Raw genomic sequence first — 25,218 nt, 5'->3', positions numbered from 1 at the left:
TATTCTATTTGATTATAGACTTTCAAAGATATTAATCTGTTTTTGTAGAACAGCTTCATTTTCTAGATTTGAATATGAAAAGAAACTTGCTATGCGATGCAAGAAATCCTGTTTTATTTTATAAACTGTATTATTAGACAAGGAATATGACCAGCTGGTGAACTCTCAGGCCATGGTCTCGCCTTTACCCAACTCTTAAAAAACTCCTGCCTTCCATGCAAGTCCTTTCAGGGAGTGGCCTGGTTCTGGTGCCGCCCGGCAGCCACTTGTGCACGAAGTGTTTATCTTCTGCTATTATTGCAGCCTGGCCGACGGACAGCAGGACACGACACGGGGACAAACATCCGTTTTAAATCAGTGTGGTCTGAAAAACTAATCAGGGAAGGCTATTTCCCCTCTTTGCCAGAGACTTCCAGATGGTGCTCGACTGGGCTGTATAGCAGCAGGAAATTTAGTCCTTCCGTCCTGAGAGCTCAGGGGACAGACTTCCCCGTCGAGGAGCAGATTTGATAGCACGTGGATAGTTTATCTCCTCCGTTTGAAGGTGCCCACCGCTGTCACCTCGGAGAGTGCCGCCTCGGTCCGTCTGCATCCCCAGAGTCCTGGAAAAGGCGACTGGTTCCAGATAAATCCGCTACAGCACTTCCCTGGTACTGCTGTCAACACCCAAACACAGAGCTTAGAAAAGCCCTAACAAAACAAACAAAAAACAGAAGAAACCCACGCAACTCAACAAACGCAGTCTTTTTCGGTGAAAATTTATTTACAGCGGCAGGTTGTTCCGTCCCTCTCCCAGACGCCGCCCCCGGCCTGCCCCGCTCATTACCCCGAGCCGGGGGCCGGCCGGCCCAGCGCCCGCCCCGCCGTCCCTCCTCCCCGCCCCGCTCTCATTCATTCCCAGCCCCTTCCTCTGCGCTCCTTCCCCTTCCCCGGCGCCGCCGGCCCGGCCGCCTCCCCGCCCCGCGCCCGGCAGCGGGCAGGGCCCTCCGCGCCGCAGCCATGGCCGCCGAGGGGGTGGACGAGCGCTCCCCGCTGCTCTCCGCGCCCGGCTCCGGCAATGTCACCCCGACCGCGCCGCCCTATCTGCCGGACAGCAGTCCCCGAGGTAAGGCGCTGTGCCGGGCGGGGGGGTGGCCCTGGCGCTGTGGCTGTGTCCGTGTCCGTGTCTGGCGGGGTTCGCGGCGCTCCGCCTGGGGGCGGCGGGGCCGGGCCGGGGGCCTGAGGCGGGAGCCCCGGCGCCGGTGCGGAACAACAGGTAACGCCGCTCCGTGCCCGGCACAGGCCGTGCTCCCCGCCACGCTCCGGCCTCAGCGGCTCAGGGGGAAAAATAAAAGAAATTAAGATAATTGTTTGCAGGGGCAGAACAAGCCCGAACCGGTCTGCTTATTATAACTCTTTCGCATGCCGCAGCTTGCGTGGTAATTGTGGGACTCGCGTTTCCCCATTAATTAGGAGCAGGATTAGGTGTAGGAGCCGGAGCTGAGCGGCTCGGCTGGGCACGGCGGCGGGAGGGGCTCCGCCGAGCCCTGCCCGGTGCCCATCGCCGTGCCCAGGTGCGGGCAGCGCCCGGCCCAGCAGCCGTGCTGGGCTACCGGAGAGACTCGCTGCAATGTGCTAGTGGAAGTCCAGAACCACCAGGGTGTCCTTGCAAATGCGTTTCAAGGCCATAGCTGCTTTTGGCTTTATTTTTAAAGCGTGTCCGATACTGCGGTTGCAAATCTGTAGCCGTGGCATAATTATATGGTATTATCTTTCTTGCACAGACTTAGGAAAAATCATCTTGTTGATCAATACTGACTACTTAATTAGTAGGTAGAAAAAAAAAAACCTTATACTTAGAAAATGTAAATCAGGATGTTATCAAAGTACATTAATAGGGCTTTTTTTTTCCCCCCTTTGGGTTTTTTTTCAGTTAAACGTTTTAGAGCAGAAATTGAGGTGTGGAGAAAGCTGAAGGAATGAGGGCTAAATAAGATTAGAGTAGCTTTGCTAGCAGTACCCTTTAAAATGTAAGATTACAATTCTTATCTCAGTAGGTCCAGTGTGTTGGCCCTTTCTTAACGATTTCTATTAACTGTATAGATTCATGACATGCATGTAACTGGAATGAGTGAGCATCTGTCTGTTTTGAATGATATTTAAACTCGTGGAAAGCTAGTCCTCTTTTCTTGATGTGAAAATGTGTTTCAGTTTGGGCTGTAGCTGGTGTTGACTGATTTGAACTGGACAAAGGAATATTGGCTTAAAAAACAGCTAAGGTTAGCGGCTTTAGCTTTTTATATAGGGTTTATTTGCCATCACTTTTTTAGTATAGGCATTATCCCCTAAGTAAAAAAAAAAAATTAAAAATCCATATATATATACACCTTAGTTTACATTCTGGCATTTTATGTATTTATTCTTAGTGATCTTTATCCTGTAACCATTACTTTTGCATGCATCTCAATCTATTTTTTGGTTTGGGTTTTTTTTTGGGGTTGGGATTTTTTTAAAGTCTTTATAAATTTAAAAAGTAATGAAAATTCTTTAGATTAGCATTGACCCCAAGGTAAAACTCATGACCTGGAAATGAGCTGGATCCTAAATGCTCATTTCAGTTGTCAGCCATGTCCTCCTGTGCCTTCATCTGTTACTTGAGATGACTGGTTGGGCGCCTGTGGTAGAATGTGCTGCTTGAGGTAAGTGGTTTCTCACCAAAAAATGAAGAAGAACCAATACAGAGCTTTCTTGTATGTCAACTATCTCTTGATTGATCAGTCCCTGAGCAGACATACCAGGTAGCAGTTCAGAACTGCTCTGCAAAACTCTCAGAAAGCTGTGGAACAGAATTTTGCAGAGCTGTGACATAGGCCCAGTAGCTTTACTTCCCTTGCTCTGTTGGCTTTCCTAAGTGAAAGGATCTATGTAAGCTAAACCACCTTTCTAGCTAACTGGCAGTCTTTATCTCTCTCCCTAACACAAAGCTAGACTTAGAGGGAGAAAAATAATTCCTGTGGAAAAATGTGGTTTGCTTCCAAAGCAAACTCCTTCTGCAGAGCTTCCTTGATTAACATCACCTGAATAGCATGGAGTGGCAGAGGAAGGAGGAAGAAGCCTTTTGTGTCAAAACTACCACCTGAATGTACATAATAGGTTTATCCCTGTAATTATTTACTGTGCCCAGTATATTGTCCTGAACTTTAAATTAGACCATGGTTTGAAGGTAGCCTTCACTTCTTGTTGAGTTGCAGATGAGACCCGGCAGACCCTTCCTTCCCTGTGTAAACTGATGGGTGCATGGTTGTATCCTGGTCATGGCTCAGTGTTTGTTCCTAATGATGGAAGCAAGAAAAATCTTTCCAGTGTGGATGCAGGACACAGTATTTAAGAAACTTTTCACAACATTGATGAAGGGTGAAACTATCAGTTCTCTTCCCTGTAGTAGGATAGTTTGTCAGTGCTTTTTTGTTTGATTCTTTTAGATTTTTTGGGCCTTTTCCAGACTTTCTTAGTTCTTAACAATGTATCTCTGGCATCAATCATTTAACTTTGTCCCTTACCCCCTTACAGGTGATTAGAAATAATTTTTTTTTTTTTGTAGTCAAATAAAACTGATTTCTGTGAGACCCAGGTAGGATGCAAGTGGTTCTCTGTGGTTTCCACCCTTCAACTACCAGGGAAGGAAAGTGCACAGGCACCACAAGGAATTTCTCAGTTTGCAGATGGGTTATCCTTCCATTGCATCTCTGTTCTACAGGGGTGAGGAGGGAGTCAGATGTACTGCATGGTAGGGCACTTTGCTAATCTTGCTGGACTAATTAGTGAGTTGGGGTTTTTTTGGTGGTGGTTTTTCTTTTTTTTGGTTGGATTTTTTTTTGGGTGTTTTTTTGGTTTTTTTAAAGAAAAATTGTTAATATAGGTGTAAACTAGTACTGGTATGTCAGCAGCAGGGAATTCACTAATTAAATGTCTCCTGGAGTATATGTAAAGCTTGCCTACCACCCAGTCATGTGCAGCATGACAGACCTTTATGAACTGGTTTTAGATATTAGTCTAAAATTCAAGCTGTCAAAGAAAAAAAAAGTCATACCAAAGTATGCTAATGTGTTTTGAAACCTTTTTATTAAGAGGTAATGAGCAACTGACTCTGAGACAATGTCTTTTCACCATCCCCCACCGCCTTACTCTCCCCCAATATACTTTTCTTTACATTTAATTTTGGTGGCTTCTGCTGGTTTGTTTTTTGGAGCTCTTCAAAATGCATGTTTTCTTTGAGCATGAAGGTTGCAGTGCCAAGATACCTCATGCTTTCTGCTCCACAGCGAATGTTATTTGCTGCAGCACGGCTCTGAAAAGCAGCCATTATTCACTTGCTATCTGATATTTGCTGAGCCAGCAGGACAGGAACAGCAAGGCTGCTTACCTGGAAGCCAAGCAGCTCCAGTGTGAGGCTGAAGAAGGGGGTGGCACTGTGTCTGGGGGCTCACACACCTCACTTAACCAGCTTTCAGACTTCTGAGCTACCACTTGGGAATGGGGTATAGAAAATTATAAATGTCTAGAAGGTATGGCTGTTCATTTTTAAAGTATTCCAGGATCGTGGAAAGCTGGAATGTTGATGGCTGTGCATCTCTTCAGTTTCTCATACCCTTTAAGATATTGCTTGCCTTAGTACAGCTACCCCTATTCCCAGCTCACAGAACTGAGCTGTCACACTTTAAATGGAGAGGACAAAGTCAAGAATTTTTACAAAACAATTGTTGCTTTTCAAAAAAGCAACCTTAAAGCGAGGAGTGAACTGTAAAGGAGTCATGGCAGACAGTTTGGTGTTTAGTCTTTGGAACATGCCCTTTTTCTGGCTGCCTGTTCTTCTAGGCAGAAAGTGCCAGCTGCTCACTGCAGGACCAGTTAAGCAGTCTGCTGACTGCCAAAACCCCCTCGCAGCAGCCTTGCCTTTGCCATGATGGTTAGGACACTGCTGTTCCCATCATCTAAATCTGTAACCTGATTACTGGAGTGCTCTGGTAGGCTTGAGCTTGTTTGTACTTGCCAAAGTGTGTGGGTTGGTGTTTTGTCTTGTGTGTGTTTGTTTTTTAATGTCTTATAATGTCTCATGTCCTGCATGTGGCAGCCTTATTTAAAATAGGGTATCACAATACTGCAAGATACTGATACTTATTTTTTCTGGATGCTGCATTTTTTCAGAATGTATTTCCTCAGAAACAGAAGAAATAGCAATACTGTTACCTGATATTTCTTAAGGATGTTGTTTTCTGTAACCTGCATATCAGAGCTGAAGGTGTCAAGTTCACTTTCTCAAGAAACAGAGCATTAGTTAGTGTCATGAATTCAGAATTGTATTGCTGCATATAAGTTAATTTTGTTTCTCATCTGAAATAATTCAAGTGTATTGGATGTGATTCTGAGACTCTCAAGGTATCCATCTTTTTCCTGCTGCCTCTGTGAGTTAAAATCAAGCACAGGTCTGGGTCATGTATAGACCAAGTAGCAAAGAGATAGCAGCATGGCTGTTCAGTGTGCACTTCAAGGTGTGTGACTTTTGGATCTGAAGGGCAGACAGGGTTTCTTATATCCCTTCAGCTTATGGCATTCACTTCAAGACAGAATGAAAGAGTGATGAGTGCTTTCTTACAGGCTTAAATTTAATGCTTGGTCTTGTCAGCTTTGATAGCAGCCTGTGATTTCCCTCACCACCCTCCAGCAGATACTGCTCTGTTCAATGCTGTTGGTAAATGGCTGATCTCTCATTGCTTCTCTGAAGATTTTGTTAGCTGCTTGGATATAGTCTTTGAAAAACCTATTGAAGCCCAAGGCTACAGAGAATTTCAAACTTCTAGTATTTAAAAAAGCTAAATATGAGCTACTGAATATGCCTGTTTTGTATTTGCTTACTTGAAAAGTCCTGAATTTCTTGATGAAATAAAAGTGGGTGCTATTATATGCCAAAGAATTGTGGCAATAAGCTCAGGAGAGAGATTGCTGTGTTCAATTATTTTCATTCCATGGGTTCTTAAGCCTCAGAGAATCTTCAGTGTTTCCTCCCTGTTGTGGGCTCACAACTGACAAAGCTGGAGTCTGAAGTCTGCTCTTCCCTGGAGACCTGAGGCCATTAAAGCCATTCTTGTGCTATCCTCTCCAAAGTGACTGAAGACCTTCTTGTACATTGGTACTTTGGCTGCTGGACAAGACAAATATCTGGAACTTTCAAAAGCAGAAACTGAGATTTCAGGAGGTTTTTTTTCTTCAAGACAGCATAAATTTGCTGTTGTACTCAAAGAAGCATTTCATGCCACTTCCTATCCCAAGGCCTGTTTTCTTAACAGGACTTTGTGTGTTTTTTATCTGTGGTATCTTTTATTATATGATAAACACTGGTCCATATGTCAGTCTTTTTAGATATTTGTGAATGCTATTTATGACTCTTCCTACCTGTGTCTTGTTTTGGTTTCTAGGGTCTTTTTCTTCATAAGCCAGTCTCTAGTAATCTATAGTAGGGTTGGGGTTTTTTAGTGTTCTTTTCTCCATGTATTTTTTTTAAGGACTGCAGAAAGTTGGTTTGAAGTAAAGTTACATAGATGAATTTTGTTGGATCCAGATTTCAGGGGTGATTTACTGTGTGTTTGTGTTGCTGGTTTGCTTTACCTACAACTATGGATGGTGTTTGTGTACACAGAAGTTGTGGAGAGGGGGAAAGCAAATATGGTTTTGTTCTATGTTTATACCAAATAGTGAGGTTTGGGTTTTTTTTTCTTTTTTGAGCCTGTGACTGCTAGAAGCGATACTTGCTGGAAGTGTTTCGGGATCCTCTGTGTTTTCAGCTGAGATTTCCTTGTGTCTTGCAGCAGAGCTTCCCCCTCCATACACTGCCATTGCAAGTCCAGATGCCAGCGGTGTTCCTGTGATAAACTGCCGTGTGTGCCAGTCACTGATCAATTTGGATGGCAAGCTACACCAACATGTGGTTAAATGCACAGTCTGCAATGAAGCTACGGTAACATGGATTTTTAGCGTTTTTATGGGGGGCACTGGGGGTAGAGCTCATGTCATCACCTGGGCAGGGCGGGTCCCTTCCTGCCATCCCCAAGGAAAAGGATGAGCCAGCCTAACTGACTGCCAGTGTGGCTGGTGTGTTGCCATGAGGATGGTCATAAGCAGTTAGAATAAATCTTCATGTGGTCGAGCTGGCTGTGCAGGATGTCTGCTTCTGAGGAGGACAGAAAGCAAAGATGTCATTTAAGTAATTACTCTTCTGTAAAGAAAGATAAAAATGGTTTTGATGGGATGAAGAGCAGTGTTGAATTGAGTTATTCTAAGAGTGGGAGAAACAGTGTGATGAGCCTGCACCTCTCCCTGGATGAATGCCTTTCTCCTGAAATATTATTCAGTCACTTGGTTAGCTTGTAACATACCACAATAAAATAACTTTGAAATGTTAGGTTCTTTTCCAGCGATCACAGACCTATTTGTTTCTTCTCCTCTTAATTCAATTATTTGACCTCCTGCTTAAATTTTTAACTCGTCCCAGTTTTTAATTGTTGGATGTGATACTGCAGTGCTCCACAGCTACTGCAAGCATTTGTATGAAAAACACTGGTTTAGATTTATTATATGGGTTTATTATATATTTGTTACATGAAAAGAACTTTAAATTATGTCCTGAAAACAAGAACACTTAACACCGCAGGAATTTTTTTCCACTTAAAAGGGAGAGTAGAAAACCTGCCATTGATAGTCAGTTTCCTGTCCAATATATAATGTTTCAAACCAAGCACAGTATTGTGCACCTTTTGATTTGCTGCATGAAAGGGACATTGAAACTTGACTCCCAGGTTGGTGAAAGATCATTTCAGTACAGTTTGAAATAAGATTACAGGTTGGTGATGCCTTCATACTCTCTTAGTGACCAAGAAACGGACTGTGATACTTTCACTGTTGAAAAAAACCATTGTACCAGGCAAGAAGGGTTGTTTGATGCTTTGACTGGTTTTGGGTGGTTGGTTTTTTTTTTGGGGGGGAGTGGGGTTTTTTTGGAAATACATGACTATTTAAAAAGCTCACATTTAAAAAAAACTGAAGCCTTGAATTGGCATTGCTGAAATATGAATGTTTTTTTCATGAGTTTGCAGAATTTTTGTTCTAATAAGGAAATTTTCACTTCTTAAGAAAGAAATTTCTAATTTTGTGTTGACTCTGAAGTTTCCTCTGTAAGAGGAAGTATTTCTCTATTAGCAAGAACTTTTCACTGAAGTTGTTCTGCTTTGTCATCCTGTTATGTGGAAAAAAGTGAATTGCTATGACTTCTAATGTGTTTTCTCTGGTGGTTGTGGTTCTTTATTTTGGTTTAGCCAATCAAAAACCCTCCTTCAGGGAAGAAGTATGTTAGATGTCAATGTAACTGTCTCCTTATCTGTAAGGATACATCTCGGAAAATAGGCTGTCCAAGACCAAACTGGTAAGAATAAAATACTGTGTCTTGAGATGGTTTTTGTTAAAGCAACTGTTGTCTTTGTGTTGAGTATTTGAAACTAAAAGAGGTTCAAGCCTCAGTCACCTTACATGGACAATTACAGAGCATTACTGAATTGCTGCAGACACAGGTAGTGCTAGTGCTCATTCTGAATATATTTTTTAGGATTGAAGGGAAAAAAAAGTTTCTTCTTATTTTTTTTCATCTCAGATGTGTGTCACCCATTATATAACTACTTTAGAAGTCAAAAATAATGTAAAGGACAATAGAAGAAAATTCACTTCTCATTTCTTGGACTTAACATTTATAATTTCTTGGAGACTTAGTTGTAACCACACAAAATACTTGCTTTGCCAAGTTCAGAGTAGGAATTTGGAGTGAAATGGATGATTCAGTAGTAGCTTGGTTGCAGTCTTTTCCGTAGTTGTGCTGAGTGTTCATTCTGCTCTCAGCTCTCAACTTTAATGTAAATACTTGTTATAAAAGAAGTAGTTGATTGCCCTAGTGATTGTTCTTATCATTGGGCTTAAGGTGTTAAAGGTTTCACTGAGATAGGAGGAGATTGATTTTAAGTGGTGCAGCTCTAACAGGAGAAATGGAGAGCAAGGCTGAGTCTGCAGATAATGTGAAGAGGAGTTCTGCCTCACCAAGTGTCCTAGTCACCAGTCTATTGGCTGTTCTGGTTTTGAAACATAGTTTGACACTCGTGGGAATTACTCTTTTTTACTAATGCTCTGTTGGGTAGGACTTCAAAACATTCAAAAAGTTTTCTCAGAGCGCAAAAATGTTCAGGGGATAGTTCAGTTATAGTATATCATGTGGCTGGTAACTAAACTAAATCAGAAGTTCCTTAATTTTATTAAAATCTCAAAAGCACACATCTAAGCAGTTTTCCTGAGATAGTCTATGTGTTTGTCTTGCTGCAAACTGAGCAGAATTGCTGTAATGTACTTCAAAGGAGAGAGTTGGGAGTATGCACTAAATGGAAGATTCCAGACTGAAGGAAAACCATTAAGAGTACAGTTTTAGGTGTAGATGGAAGAGATTAAATATTGCTTTAATTTTCCCCTTCACTTTTTTCATTCTAAGAAGTCTCATCCTCATTCTGAGTTGATTGATTTGAGTACTGTCATTTTAGACTGACAGATTGTGTAATTTAACTGGAAACGCATTGAACATAAGAGCAAATACTTTGAAGTACATTGATTTCATTTAGTCAACCTAGGGTGGTTTTCCTTTTTAGTTTACTCAATTTGAATGGAATTTTTACTGTGCAAGTATGGATATGCTTCTTATATTGACATGGTTGTCTGTAGTGTGGGGAGGAGAACTAGGTTATGGAAGATCATTACACTTTCTACATGTTTCACATGGGTATGTACATTTCAATTCTCAGGCTTGCTCAGTCTGGGTATTAAGTTTTCATTTTTCTGTTGAGCATGTCTGTTCATATGCTTGCAAGTCTTTCATCCCTATAGGGTTTAGGCTTGTATGGCTGATCCTGTAGGGAAAGAGAATACGTTTAAAACTGAAAACACTTTGGAGAGCGACTAAAACTGGGTGTATCAACTGGTTAACAAGTAGATGATAGTTTAAAAGTGTAAAAATATTTGGTAGTGACTGAGCTAATTGTTTGAGTGCATCATCCTCCTCTCTTGCTAGCTTAATTACATGTGTATCTGATGTTCTTAACACAGTAGACGCATCATTACTCTTGGTCCAGTAATGCTGATCCCAGAAGAGCAGCCAGCTCAACCTGCCTTGCCAGTTCAACCAGATGGAACTAGAGTGGTGTGTGGGCACTGTGGAAATACATTCCTTGTAAGTAAAGCATCAGATTCTCCTTCTCCTCACCGTGGTATCCCTCAAGCTGTTTGTTGTAAGCAGTTTTAAAAGTGTATTGCCTCACTCTCTGGCATCACTGAGGAACTAAAACTTCTGTACTCATTATTATGGATGTATGGTCTATATTTGGTTATCTTTATATGTGCTCCAGCAGTCTTTCTGTATGTGGATAGATAAAGCACAAAGTCTGTCTTATTGTTTCATGGTCTGAGAGTGGACAGTGCTGGAAGTTGGTCTTCCAGGTTCTGTTTAGGCTTGCAGGGGTGGCTGTATTCTGCAGTGGCCAAGAAAGCAGTTCTGTCATTGCTGTATGAGCCCAGAAGAGCTGTTGGTTATGGCACTATAGGTTGTTGGAGAACTGGACTTTTAGTTTATATGTGAGAGTGACAGTTGATCCCATTTTTGAAGTAGAAGGATGCTCTTCTGCTGTTGAACTCTCTGTAGCCTTCTGAATGGACAAGGTGCTGCCACACCTGAATTTTGGTTTCACTATACAGGTAAGCTAGCTTTGGCTTCCTCATCAAGCAGTGATTGAATCTCTTTCAGGTTTTTCACTTGTAGGAAATTACTAGATAAGGGCTACACTTAAAGCAAAGTCATGAGAGAGATGGCATATTCCTGAAACCAAGGATTATAAGATACATAAAGATCAGAGTATATTGAAGTGCATGTTGTGCGAGGAAAAAGGAAGCTTAGGGGATGCCACTCCATGTTGGCTTGTGCCAGCAGAGAGAGAAAGGTTGTCTTGTGATAGGTTCTGCAATGGAATGGGCTTGTGCTTCAAGTCTTTACTTCAGATTTATGCATCATAAATCTGTGCTTTTATGGCTTAACCCCCAGCATGCCTCACCATCCAGTTACTCACTGTAGACACCACCCGCCCCCCTGCCCTGCTGGGGAGGAGAGCTGGGAAAAGGTAAAATTTGTGGGTTGAGATAAAAACAATTTAATGATTGGAAAGAAAGAAGTACTGCTAATGATGGTAATAACAATAATAATTGTAATGAAAAGAGAGAGAGGAATAAAGCCCAAGAGAAGTAAGTGGTGTTCAGTACAATTGCTCACCACCTGCTGACCCAGCCAGTGCCCCAGCAGTGATCAGCTTCTCCTAGCCAACTTCCCCAGTTTGTGTATCAAACATGATGTTCTATAGTACGGAATATCCCTTTGGCCAGCTCAGCTCAGCTGTCTTGGCAGTGCTCTCTCTCAGCTTCTTGTGCACCTCTTTGCTGGCAGAGCGTGGGAAACTGAAAAGTCCTTGATTTAAGGGTAAACACTACTCAGCAACAGCTAAAAGCTTAGCTTGTTACCAGCATTGTTACTGAATCCAAAAGAGAGGATTGTACCAGCTATTAAGAAAATTAATACTCCTAGCTGAATTCAGGACAGGTGTACTGTAATGTCTTAACTACTACAGTAGGTGATGAGTGCAGGGAGCAGGAGATGGCCCTTACACTTCTTTTTTCTTTTCTGAAGAGAAATAGGTATATGATGAGGAATTTACAAGTAATGTGCTAACTGGAAAGCAGTTACAGAGATCTTCAAGAAATAATCTGCCTACTAATTCTACCTATATATTAAAAAGTACAAAATTTCTCATAACCCTTTCTGAAAAACAGTAGTCTGAAACTGAAGATAGCTGAAGTGAGTTTTCTCTTTACTCTCTTTTCTCTTTTTGACCTGTCTTTAGGGACTTTGACAAGCATGGGAGCTTTACTTTATATAGTCCCGATTAACTTTGTAGTTTACACTATGATCTACTTCAGGTGAACGTGAGAGAAAAAAACCAAACCCATAAAGTCTGGGTTTGCCCATAACTATGATTATGCCTTAAAATGTTAAGTTTTCTAGTTTGAGATTTGTGCATGTGACTTCATATGTTCTGGTTGCTTTAGGGAACTGCAATATTTTGAATTTTATAGTCCTGTCTGCCAGGATAAGGCAAAATTGTCAATTCATGATATGTTGAAAAGAAACTCTCTGAACCATTAGAAATTTGAAGCTTGCTATTTTTTTTATGCTGAGTTATCAAGAAACAAACCCTTTTCCCCATCATGTTACACAACTTTCCCACCAGTCTTTTGCTTCTAATTTTTTCTGTATTTAAGTCTGAGATTCTGAAAATATAATTTTTAGTTTAGAAAAATCAGGAAATTGCTTGGATTTGAGAATGAGCAGAGAAGCAACAAAGAGTATTTTAGCCAGCCTGGAAGCTCAATTTTGGAATTAGTATTTCTGCCTTTTGATATCTCCATGTTGTGAAGAAAATACGTAGTGCTAGGTGCATCTCTCAGCAACTCAGTAGGCTGTTCCTTTTACTTTACCTGACAGTTGAAAAATAAATAAAATAGACAAGCAAAGCTAGAATCCCTGGGATGGAGAAGTCAAATTGTCATGTTCTGTGTTCTTTTAAGAGTGTCAGCTTGTTCACCACCTTTCCAAGATTTTTGTTTTTCCACATTTGAAAACATGATTCTGGGGCCTGTGTTTTGCTTGCCTCTGCACATGGGGGAGGTGTTTTTCACAAATTATGAAAAGCACACTCCTTGCTATGGAGTGCCTTAAATTTTCTCTGTCTTAGGAAGAATGGCTTAGTGCTGAAGGGAAATTGTAGCCAAACTATCAATACTTCACATCTTGTTAATCAGATTTTTTTTCCCCTTGGTAATCTGATAGAAGTTCTTTCTACTGTTTCTGGCAGGTTTAGACTTGACAAGTAGAAAAAGGGGCAGAATAGAAAAGGGGGGCAGGATGAGGGTTTAACTGTTGCTAAATATCAGTTTGATCTGGTTTGGGCTGTTTTGAGAGCTTTTGGACTTGGGCTATGAAGTTTCTGCCAGCAGTAAGTCTGCTACTCTTCTGAGGGACCTCTGCCTGCAGTCGTGTGTGGCTGTCAAAGGCTGAGTTGTCGTTGAAAATGGGGGGCAAGGGAACAAGCATCTTCCTGCTACTGTCCTGCTTCTGGAAGGACCTCAGAGACAAGAAACCAGGAGCAAGCTATGGAAACCACAGGCTGTAGGCTAAGCACTGTGCTTTGTCAGCTGTGCTTGGTCAATTTTGGTTTTTTTAAACTAATCAAATATGAAAATTACTTCTGAAATAATTGAATAAAAAAACCCATTAAAGTTTTTCTAAAAACTTAGATATGTTTTAGTTTATGAAAGTGTTTAAGTGTTTTGCTTTCACAAAAAACAGGACCAGAGGGGAATGGAGGGGAAGCTTCTTTTGCAGAAGCAGCTGTATGTAGAACTCTGTGTGTATTTATGTACATATGTGTTTTTGTTTTGGGCTTTTTTTTTTTCCCACTGTCTTGTGTTGAATGCACTGAGAACTATTTTAGGCTCAGAAGAAAATGTTTGACTACTCTTCTAGCAATTCTTTTGATGGATGTCTGGGTTTGTCCACAGTTGAAATATTGACGAGCTCTAGATTCCTCATTTCTTTATCTGTTTCAGTACATCTAATCAGGGATTTGGGCTGTATATTGCATTGCTCCAATTAGAAGAAATCACTGTATTCTCAGCAAAGAGTTAAATTTCATGTAACTGTAACTTCTTAACAACATGAATCAATATTAGGTACTTCAAAGCGCTCTGGAGTATGGGTAAAAAATGCCAGCTTAAGCATGATTTAGAATGTACACAAACATAGCCTTTCTCTATTGTGCTAATATGATTTGAGTTCTTGTACTTTGAAAGTCTTGTCACAATTTTGCTCTTTTTCTACGAATACTTCTGGTCCATGTAAAAGGCATCATAACAATTACTCCTGTTATTTCCAGGTAACTCTCAGTGAAAACAGATTATTGCTTATTCCTTTTTCCATAAATATTTGGAGCCCAAATGCATTTGAGTTTGTATCCATTAATAATTGTGGCAAATAATTTAAAATCTTAAAATTCTGGAAAGCTCATTAATGAGTAACTAAGGAAATGGATTGCGTACACTGCGATATAGAATCGAAACTGGTGTATAGGAGTGAAGTTGAATTACAATAAGGTAAAATGTAGATACTGGAATTAGACTTCCTTTTATTTCTGGAATTGAAGTTAAAAAAGCTGAAATAACTGCTTTGGTGAGCCCTCTCTCCATCCCCAATACCGACAATTGCATCTTACCCACTTTCACTGTGTAGAATTAAGGGAAATTGAGTAGGTTTTTAAAAGGGATGCAGAAAAATACTGAACTTGCTCTTCTGCCAGGAATGTGGAAGTAGAATTAATGCTCTTAAAAAGCTTTGCTTGGATGGGGAGTATTACAGAAGTTTTATTAAGGAACAAAGCAGAACCCTGCTTAATCAGTTTGATCAAGTTTTGTAAACAAAAAAATACCAGTTACATACTTGTTCTGTAAATGTGTAAATGGATACTTCAGAACAAGAAAATATGGATTTCTTTTCAGTGGAGATTTATCCCCAAGCAAATAAAACTGAGGGAGGTATTAAAGACGTAAGAAAATGCTCAATAAATACTACAGTTCAAAACCTTGCTCACAGCAGAATCACAAGGCATGAGAAGTCACATCTTTCTTTGGTCATAAAATCATAAATTGCTTCTCAGCATTTAAATGGTGCTTGCTGTAGGTTGATATTGTTTTCCATATGAGAGTGGGCTCTGATTTTGATTTGTGGTTGAAGCAGTTATGACACTGTTCACTTCAGTAGAACAGCTTCAGATTTCTCACAGGGATAAGGCAGGGCCTAATGGAGGCACTGGGGATCTGCACTGTGACCTCTTCCCCTGCTTTTAATTTGCAGGGTGACTTTTGCATCACCAAAAAAACTTCCAACCAACCTCCTCTACTTGAGAAAGGCAACAGAAGAGAGCTGCAGTTACAAAATAGCTCCTTACAGGGGGACAAAAGAACCTTATTCTCTTAATCGAGGCAAACATGTTTAAATGCTTGTTTAATACAGTTACCACAGAATGAAATTTAACAGCACTTACCGTTTTTAAGTTTGTCACTGTGTATCCCCTGGTTGAGTTAGTTCTAGGCATTGTTTTCACTAAGGTTGTTTCTCACTTAGGTTTTAGTGTGAGCGTGGAACGTGGTGACCCTACCATGTACAATTTTACATACTGTCTTTTTAACAGTCATGTATGGTAGCCAGTAGTGTTCTCTATTTCATTGATGTAAAGCCTGACACCAACTTTCTAAAGTATTCTTTAACACATCTGTGTACCCATAACTTAGTTTTCATGAATGATGCAAGGGTTGGGAAAAGATTGCAAAATACTGCTGTCTGTAATTGTGCCAAAGAAAATGCTTATTTTGATTCAGGGTTATATTCATAGTCTTTAAGTAAGAGAAGAAAACCTATTAATATTATAATGTTGCCCATACTGCGCCTGTGGATGCAACCACATTACGTCAAGCAAATTTTGTAATACTAAGGCAAGTCATGGGAAATGTTCACATGGAAATCCCAATCCAATGTTGCCACTGACAAAAGGGCAACCCATTTATAGAAGAAAACAAGAAACAAGTCAAAGAAAGTCTGAGAAGCAAAATGTTTTCATTGTGACATTTAACATTAAGTGCAATAACAATTTTCTCAGGTCTGATTTTCAACCTTTTTCTTTTTTTTTCTTTTTACAGTGGATGGAACTGAGGTTTAACACATTAGCAAAATGCCCACACTGCAAAAAAATGTAAGTTCCCTGAACGCAAGGTTATGTAAATTACTGTGAAGTAGCCAGTGTTTCTTCTGTAAGTCTTTGGAGTAAAATGTGTCAGCTGTGCTGATTACTTTGCAGTGCTTATCTGAACTTCAAGGCTAAAGCAGACACTGTGTGCACGTGAATTCTCCATTCTTTATGCAGAAATCAGCAGCTTTGACAAATCCACCTGCATTTATGAAAATGCTATGATTGAATTGATAGAGGCAAAAACAAGCTGCTAACAATAGACAGGAAAGGGTTGCTGAAATTAACATTTTATGTCCTTGAAATTTTACCTCTTCATACAGTGGTAATCAGATGTCATCTCAAAAGGTAGAACTTGAATTGCTTTATTGTAAAGGGAGGAAAGGAAGTAATCTTGTCTTGATTTGAAAGAGGGTTTAGTGACAGTATAAACAGCTAACTTGTGTTAAGCATCTTAATGCATTAGCTTGTTTCATGTTTATGAATTACTGTGGAATAACTTGTCTGTTCATTTGTTAATACTTCAAGAAGAGCAAGAAAAATTAGAATACGAGAGCTGTAAGAATTTTGGTTTGGTTTTTTTGGGCCTCTCTTTTTGAGCATTTGTTTGGCTCAGGAATTCTTAATTTGAATTGTTGTACTAGTAACATACTTTAAATTTGTATGTGATGTTGGCCACAGGGTGTGAAATAAGGCGTAAATATTACTTCAAAGACCTTCATGTCCTGCTGATTTATTTAAATATTTCTCTTCCTTTGACAGGCAAGTGTGACTTCCAGTTAAAGGAACAAATGTGTTTTCCACTGGGAGTGGAGAACCTCAGCTGTGTTGTGTGTTGCAGGAAAAGTAGCAGGTCTCTTAGGGAGGAGAAAGCTTAGGATAAATGTACTGTAGGTGTGGGCATGGCCTGGCCTTCAACACTGATTGAAGTCTTTTTATCAGTGTTTGATAGAGAAGTCAGTCTATGCTGTGCTTAACCTCAGGGGTGTAACCAGGCCCAGTGTGGAGTTGTGGGTATGTTCTAATTTGCTTAGGTTAAATAAACTCAGTCTTGATGAGGTGTTGCTTTGCGGGGATGTTTGTACTGACACATTAAGTTTCTTCAGTCCTTGAGGAGGGGTTGGAGCTGTGCTGTTTGGTTTATTTTAAAACTAATTGCAATTATGTTTTATATTTTGTCACCCTTGTTAGCTGACCTAGGCTTTTCTCTTGACTCTCCTTAGGTCACTGTTATTTGTCGTTTAACCTTAAAGACCAAAACAAGCAGTAAAAAAACCCCAAGCCTAGCAATAACAGCAGCAAAATAAACCACGCTCTAAGCAACAGTCAAAAGTCACAGCATGTGATCTTGTGGTCTGTCTTCTGTAGATTAATGCTGCTTCTGTTTTAAATTCCAGCCAAACTCAAAGATTTTCATAGCATGCTTTTCACTTTATGGAGGAGAATGCTATCTGTATGTAGGAAAGCAGGAGCCTCTCTGCAGTGCAGTTTGTGATAATTACATCTTGCGTGGCAGCTGTATTGCAGAATGCAAAACAAATTTTAACAAGTGGGCACGTCTGTCCTTGGGCTGAGGATGCAAACTGTAGAATATTGTAATTTAGCTTTGAAGGAGTTGCCTTGGTGCTTTCCCACATTTGAGATGCAATGGTTGTGAGTTCTGCACTTCCAGCAGCATAAACACTTCTGATACATGGATTCAGGGCACAGCATAGGTGAGACAGAGCTTTGAGTCATGATGCTGGAATAAAATAACTGTGGTGACCTGCTTTCTCTCAGGTCTTTGTCAGAGGTCATCATAGCCAAGTAATTAGAAGGGAATGTAGAGTTTCATCTTATTAATGCAAAACTTCTTTCATTAGTAGCTGAGTAGTCAGATGTAGAACTGTTGATTCCTTCTGTTGATTAAGTTGATGATTGTCACTGGAAAAAGAATAGTGTAGACTAAGGCAAAAAACACCTTGAATCACTCCAACAGTAAGTTTTTCAAGGAGACATTGGCTGACACTTTTGGATTAATAATTTTGTTTCACATGTTTTTAAAAGTGCAGTGAATCTCTGCAAATAGTTTTTGGCCTTTATTTGGTTGGTGGATACTAGATCTTTATATTAAGAATGTCTTCTGAAACTGAAGGGGAGATCAGAAGTTATTACACAAAGAAGTTTATAATGAAACAGTGTTCAGGGAGAAATAAAGCCATCATACCTCATGGTACCTAAACAAAGGAACCTCTCATATCTGAATGTAGGGGGAAATAGGATCTTCTTGTCTGTTTTTAATCCCGTCTATGTGCTACCATTGTGATACAACTTCGTTTTGTGACACACTTGCTTTGTCTTGCAAAATAACTTGGGAAATGTAGGGAATTAACTGTGATTTAGAGAAGAAAATCTTATTTGGTAGAAGGTCAAATATCTTTGGAAGTGGACTGCAAACCTGTCACATCAGTATAGATAAAGTGTTTGCAGAAACCTTACTGATCCATAGTGGCTAACCCTGACACAGGCCCTTATTTGCATTGGAAAAATAAATGTAGCTAGTGAGGAAATTGTCATGGTGCAGTTTTATTTTATAGTGACACCTGGGAATGGGGGGGGAAACTGTTTGTTTTTACTGATTTAGTGTTTTCTGTATTTTTAAATACCAGATGTTTATCAGCTTGTTTTTGAAGAGTGAGAGATTCAGGGAAGGCTTCTGGTATTTTTCTCATTTAATGGTGAAGAAGCAGGAACTGGTTTTTTGTTTGCTGTTCTCTTTCTCGAGATGTATAATGAATCATCTAGAAAATTCAGTTCATTAATTCAGTTACTAGAAAGAGTACCTGAATAGTAGAGGTTATTTCAGAATGTCAAAAGTATTTTTTTCATGTAGAACCTATCTCTCATTTTTTAAGGTCATAACTACTAACCGTAATGAATTTATAACAGCTTTGTCCCATAAAGGACTTCTAGGAAAGAGAGAGATGTTGGAACCTCATCACTACTGTGGAGGCTAATTTCACCAGTGCTATTTACCTTCAAAATATAAATTTGAATTTTCCTCTTAAAAGCATGTTTGAAATCCTGGTCATAATTACTATTATTTGGAGCACAAGAGACTGAGCATTCCTCTGCTACTTATTTTATTGCCTTTGTTCCATGTGGCAGTTTTCCCGTTGTCTAGTTACTCCCTGATGCAATATTGGATCTGACATTTTTTATATCTGCTGCTGCTGCCCAGAGTTCTGGCAGGTATCTTTGCTTCCTCAGCAGCAGCTCAGAAAGAAGGAACTGCTGCTTTCTAGATAGTTCTGTAGAGTTCCCTCATATTCCCACAATGGAGCTAATTGGTTACCTCTGTGATATGAAAAAGTTCTTTTGATCCCATTTTTAATATTGCCAGATGTGCTTGTCAAAGTTGTCACAGTTGGTAGGTTTTTGGGATAGAGTTTTAACTTTATTCTAAGTTAGTTTGGGGGTATTATGTGTTAATTTGGGGTGGGAAGAAGCCTCACTATCTAGAGGGGGCCAGTGACTAACTAACATCACTGTTGGGAGGTGAAAAATTAATAATGATTTATTTGGACTCCTAGGTCTGTTACATGACTGTATAAATTTTAATATCTTCCTTTAATCATTACTTTCTGTGGAAAGCGAAAAGCAGCTAAATTGAGACAATCTTTACATTTCCATTTTGTGGTCTTTGTGTTGATGGTTTCTCCCCCAGCCTTTTTTACTGGATAGAATGAACTTTGTGTGCAATGCACAGCACAATAAATATCATGTATGTTTTAAGTATATTGAGCATGACATTTTTGCCAACTTATGGTATCTAGCTTTGTAATAGACTTAACTTTGAGTACATAGCCACAAAATCCTGCAAAGGCGGGAACCTAAAGTCAGTTTGGCAAACTCAGTCTTGTCCCTTTTTCCCTTTTATAAAACTACTGTTTGGTTTTATTTTTTTTAACCCTTCTAACTTGGAATTGAACAACATATCCCTTTTCTAGAATGACCATAGAGTGGCTTTTGAGGGAGTATGTGGAGGTGTATGTGAGAGGGTAAGATACATTATTTGCCCAACTGGGAATTGTCTTGCCCTAAATCCTACCCCAGGCACCCTCCAGTGTCCCATTTCACTGTGTATGGTGAGGTTTTGCTCAGAAAGTCATTTCCCCATGGAAGCTAATGAGCATACTGTTTGGGAACTTTTCCAGCTCCTCTGAAAATGGCTTGTGAGTAGTCACTTTATTCCACTCCTGCCTTGAAAGATGAAGCTTGAGGACTGTGGTGGTGTTTGTTTGTTTTTTGTTTTTTTTTTTTTTTTTCTTCTTGGAACATATCAGAAATTCCTTTTAAAGAAATAACGTTGAAGTAAAGCTGCTTAAAGCAATCTATTTGAAGGCTTTCTAAGACAAATGCTTAAAAAATTTTAGTCACATGCTAAGCATATGAGGCCTTGCTATGTGGTTAATTAACTGGAGCCAGAAATTTGGTCAGTCATATGACGTGTGTGCTACTTAAATTGTTTCGCAGTGCTTTTTTCTGTTATGCATTTATCTTAAATAAGTTGAACTATCATGAGATGAGTAAAAGCATTACACTATTTCCAAAGGTGTGTTGATCACAGAATGGGATGATAGCATGCTTCAGGATGCTTCAAAAAACCTCTAAGATAGATAATTCATGTTTTATAAAAGTACTTCCACCTCTCTAGTCCTTTTAACTGTGCTTCAGTGGACTTAAATCATGTTCCTGTTTTCCTCATTAGTAAGCTGCATGCGATTGCAAATGTGACTCAAGGTGTATTTGCTAAACCATGCTGAGCTTCTAAAATAATTTTTCTAATCTGTAGTAAATAATGTAATGTTTTATTTGCATTTTATATTTTGTTTGAGTGAAGCACTGTAATAGCTTGACACAGCAGGTAGAGACAGAGCTGTCTGTCCTGGAGTTCATAGTCTAGATGAGTGACAGAATTTCCAGGGGATTTATTTGCCTTGGTTGTCAGAAGTGGTTTGTGCAGCTCATATAAATTGTGGTAGAACTCTGAAAGAAATCACAAAGTAAGGTGAACTTGTCATGTTCTTCAAGTTGACTTAATATCCTAAAGAATTTCAGTATTTGGAGATGTTGAACATGGAAAAAAAATTACATGTCTGTAACTAAAATGATTTGTATTTATCTTTAGAGCAGTTTAATCACTGAACAGTATTGAATATCCAAGAAATGGATAGTGAAGGTTGTTACTAATGACATGTAGGGGTGGCAGAAGTTATTTTCAGTTACTTAGATGCAGTGAAGTATTGAAACCATATGCTGATGTACTAAAAGTCTTGCCACCACAGTATGGGAGCTGAAAAGCAAATTTGAGTTTTTCCATCCAAAGGCTATCCAAGACAATGCTGGACTGCAGTGTGGGTATAGAAGGTAGACTTTAACTGTGGGTGTGGCACCACTTCCTTCCATCCTAGATTTTTAGGTACTAGATAACCACCAACAGTTCACCTTTAAAATAAAAATGAGGACTCTGTCCTGTACTTTATAGTATAGCTATAGACTTGGCTTTCAACTCTATAAACTTCAGATGGTGTATGTGTATTGCCATTTCCTTTTCCATTGAGACTGAACCGTTACTGTGGATGGGTTAGGGTGGATTTTGTGGTGGTTGTCATTTGGTTGATTGGGCCTGGGATTTTTTTATTTGCCTTTAATTTACAATACCATTTATTTTCTAACAGTTCTTCTGTTGGAAGTGCGCTGCCACGGAGGCGCTGCTGTGCATATATCACCATTGGAATGATATGCATCTTCATTGGTGTTGGATTAACTGTGAGTGATGTCCCACGATAAACTTGCAACTATGTGCAGGGGTGTGTGTATTCAAAGGAGTTGCCTTAGTTGACCAGCTCTTCTTTTCCCAGCATTTGAGGAAAACTTCCTAAATTGGTGTGGGTTTTGTCATCTCTATTAAAACTGTGGGCTTAATCATCTGAGTAAATTCATTTTTCTGAAATGAAATGAAAAATAATTTTTTAGAGGTATTCTGGTGCTTCAATATCTTTTTTCTGATGTGAAAATTGACTCTTCATGTCTAAAAAACTTCAGTTTTATGAAAAATGGTTCACTTCACTGTGGAAATACTGGAACATCTTGCTCTTGCTAGAGCTCTCAAAACTTCCAGGTTTCCAGAAATACATGTTGCTGGATAGCCAGAAATATAAGTTCCACTGCAACAGAGGTGAATGGGATTCCAAGCACTAAAATATGTACATGTCTTTGTAATTTGAACAAGCTGTGAAGAGTAAAACCAGTTCATAAGCTATTTGCAACTCTGTTGTTACTCTGTTACTTGGAAAGCTATCCAGCTTACCAGTACCTCCTATGGGGTACCAAAGCCAACTTTCTCCCTGGGAATTCCAAAAAAGTTTGCATGAGGAAATACCCCCAGTGAATTCATATGTGTAATTCTCATTATGCCTCTAACTTGCATTTTAACTTGAATCATTGTTTGTGTGTGATCTTAAATGATTTATGAAGTATTTCCTGGGTTCCTTAATAGAAACAAAGCCAGAAATAAAAACAGTGAGACAAATTTATTTCCTTTTTAAAATGACCTTACTGCATTGGAAAATTATGTGAAAACATTTTTGCATGAGATTTGTCCAGAGGCTTGTGTAGTCTCCATCCCTGGAGTTCTTTGGGACCTAGCTAGGTTAAAACCATGAACAACTTGGTCTAACCTTGGGGTTGATCCTACCTTATTGAGAAGTTGACACTAGGAGTCTCCTGATTTCCCTTTCAAGCTCAATTATCCTATGGTTATGTAAAATTAAGTTAATAAAATACCCAGTTTGCCCTTACCAGAGTTGAAAAGGTGCTGAAATGCTTCTCCTTAATATAACTTGTCCCTGAAGAACAGATAGTGCTGTATGTTTGACACTGGGTTTTTTTCTCTTTTTAGGTTGGTACACAAGATTTTGCCAGGCGATTTCACGCAACATATGTTTCTTGGGCTGTTGCTTATCTCTTGGGTTTAATCTGCCTCATTCGAGCCTGCTACTGGGGAGCCATTAAAGTCAGCTATCCAGAGCACAGTTTTGCGTAGAGAAATTGTTAGGTTATAGATGAACATCTATATAGTAGTTCTGGATATTACATCCTGGACGCTTTTAAAACCTTTCCGGTAAGGATTCCATTCTGTTCAAAGTAGTTTAAAGACTGGGGGTCTCTAAGAACAAATGTTCATTGCACTACATAATATGCAAATAGTTTGTTTTGCTGCTAGATTCCCTAGCTCTGAATACTAAAGCTGTGTTTACATGTTCATAACTCTGTCTTTATAGATGTTGAATTTTATTTCGACAGTATTAAGTTTTACATTTCCTTTGTTATGTTAAAATCCGTCTGCCATTTTTCTAGTTGATCAGTAAGAATTCAAAAGCAAGAGTGTTTATAAGTGTTTCTACAGTAGCTTCACATTTGTACTTAACATTTTAACTAAAATTATATTCAAGTGGCTTGCTTTAAAACCTAAGCAATAAGCATTTTGCTTGAACTGCTTTACTGCATCTTTTGCCTAAGATCATAGTGACCTTATTCAGGAAATGAAAGCTGTGAGTGTTTAAAAGACTGACACTGTTGCTAGAGAGACATTTGTAAACACTGTATGCTTGGAGATTTTTCAGGTAGAGAGATGCTATTTTGGTAGTCCAACTAAATTTCCATTTATCCAGGATTGGATTTCAGTTAGGATAAATGCTTTCTCCTCAAGGATCCTGACACTGAGGTTTTGGTTTGTTTTAGTTGGCTTTGTTTTGGTTTGGTTTTTTAACTGGCAAATCCTAAAAGCCATGCTCGGATTGAGGAACTTAACTCTGGTTATTCGTACAAGTTCCTTTACAGGGTCTAAGGGAAGCATTTCATATGACTTGGTTTGTAATACTTCAGTGTCATGTAGATGACAATAAGATGGTGATGGGTTGCCTCTTACTTTCCTCTGATCACATCAGATTTTCCCTGCTTGGGAGAGTTATGACACTGGTCACTGCAAAGGGAGACACTGTAAATTCTCATTAACTGCTGTAATAAGAAAATGAGTAAACTATTACTTGGACCATTCCATCAAAGTACATCTAGTCAATTTAGCACTGACTTGCCAAGAGAATACGGAAACAGAAAGTTTTTTCTAATGATGTATTCACAAAGGATTGAGGGACCAGTTCTTGCACTGCCCATCTTTATAATTTTAAACAAGTTTTTGCTAAATTCAGAAGGAATGTCCTGAGTGATTTAGACAACTGTAGTAATTTAGATAATGGGGTCAGATGGGTAAATTAATATGGATGTTTCAGGGATACATGTAATTTAAATTATCTATGTTCCTGCTAAGTCAAAATGATACTCGGATAAGGATTTTGGAGCACAATAAATGTAAATGATCAAACTGTAAATGATCTGTCTTTGTATGACGCTAAATGTATAAAAGCAGTAGCTCAGGATTACAATGTACCTTTTACAAATAAACTAATAAAGAAATAAAGATTATTATTCAAACTTAAATGTATTTTGTTATTTATATGTATATAAAAATGCATAAGTGGATGAATTTCTTAGTATGATACAGGTACCACAAAGGTATTGCACGCCAAAGGTGAGCTCTGCATTTTTGCCAAATGGCTGCCTCAAGAATATAAGAGAGCAGCAATAAATTGCAATTCATGATCTTTTAGGAAAAATGAGGATGTAAGGGATGAAACCACTGTTGGGATTCTATTTTCTGGAGTCAATGGCTTATTGATGGACTGATATATTCCCTTTTCCTAGTGCTTTTTACATCCCTTCACTGTTGAGATTTGCTGTACTCACTTGCATTTAAACCAATGAATACTCTTTCCTGGTGTTTTGTGTTTCAAAATACTGCCTACACTCCACATTGTGAAATAAAATAGGCTGGAGCTGTACAGAAAATCATCCACTGCTTTTGTAACTTCAATGAGGGTGGCAGTGGGCTGGGTGTAATGTTAATGAATCAAAGGAATTTGTACTTTTCTCTAGTGTTAAGCTATACTTTATTTCCTGTCTTGTTTTTCTTCTCAACCTTATTCAGCAGAAGGGATGATATATGGACAAAGTAACTCACTTTTGTCTGGATCAGGGTACTAGCACAATGTTTGCTACTGCTTCCTTTTGCAAAGTAAAACACAGTAGTTATTTGTATAAAATGTCATTACATATCACAGTATGTACCCAACAGTGGTTATGTTCGTCAGCTAAGAAATTT

General features: G+C 39.2%; 1 protein-coding gene across 1 annotated transcript; it reads left to right on the top strand.

The window, feature by feature from the left end:
• Positions 1 to 887: 887 nt before the first annotated feature.
• PIP4P2 (phosphatidylinositol-4,5-bisphosphate 4-phosphatase 2) lies at positions 888 to 24,497 on the top strand. The gene is made up of 7 exons (XM_033072208.2): positions 888 to 1,105; positions 6,843 to 6,991; positions 8,346 to 8,452; positions 10,165 to 10,288; positions 15,910 to 15,962; positions 21,677 to 21,767; positions 22,900 to 24,497. The coding sequence occupies exons 1-7, from the start codon at positions 1,000 to 1,002 to the stop codon at positions 23,041 to 23,043; spliced, it is 774 nt and encodes a 257-aa protein (XP_032928099.1). The 5' UTR covers positions 888 to 999; the 3' UTR covers positions 23,044 to 24,497.
• The last annotated feature ends 721 nt before the right edge of the window (positions 24,498 to 25,218 follow it).

Source organism: Catharus ustulatus, chromosome 1 (genome assembly GCF_009819885.2).
Source record: "Catharus ustulatus isolate bCatUst1 chromosome 1, bCatUst1.pri.v2, whole genome shotgun sequence".
Taxonomy (NCBI): domain Eukaryota; kingdom Metazoa; phylum Chordata; class Aves; order Passeriformes; family Turdidae; genus Catharus; species Catharus ustulatus.
This window is presented reverse-complemented; position numbering and strand designations above follow the sequence as displayed.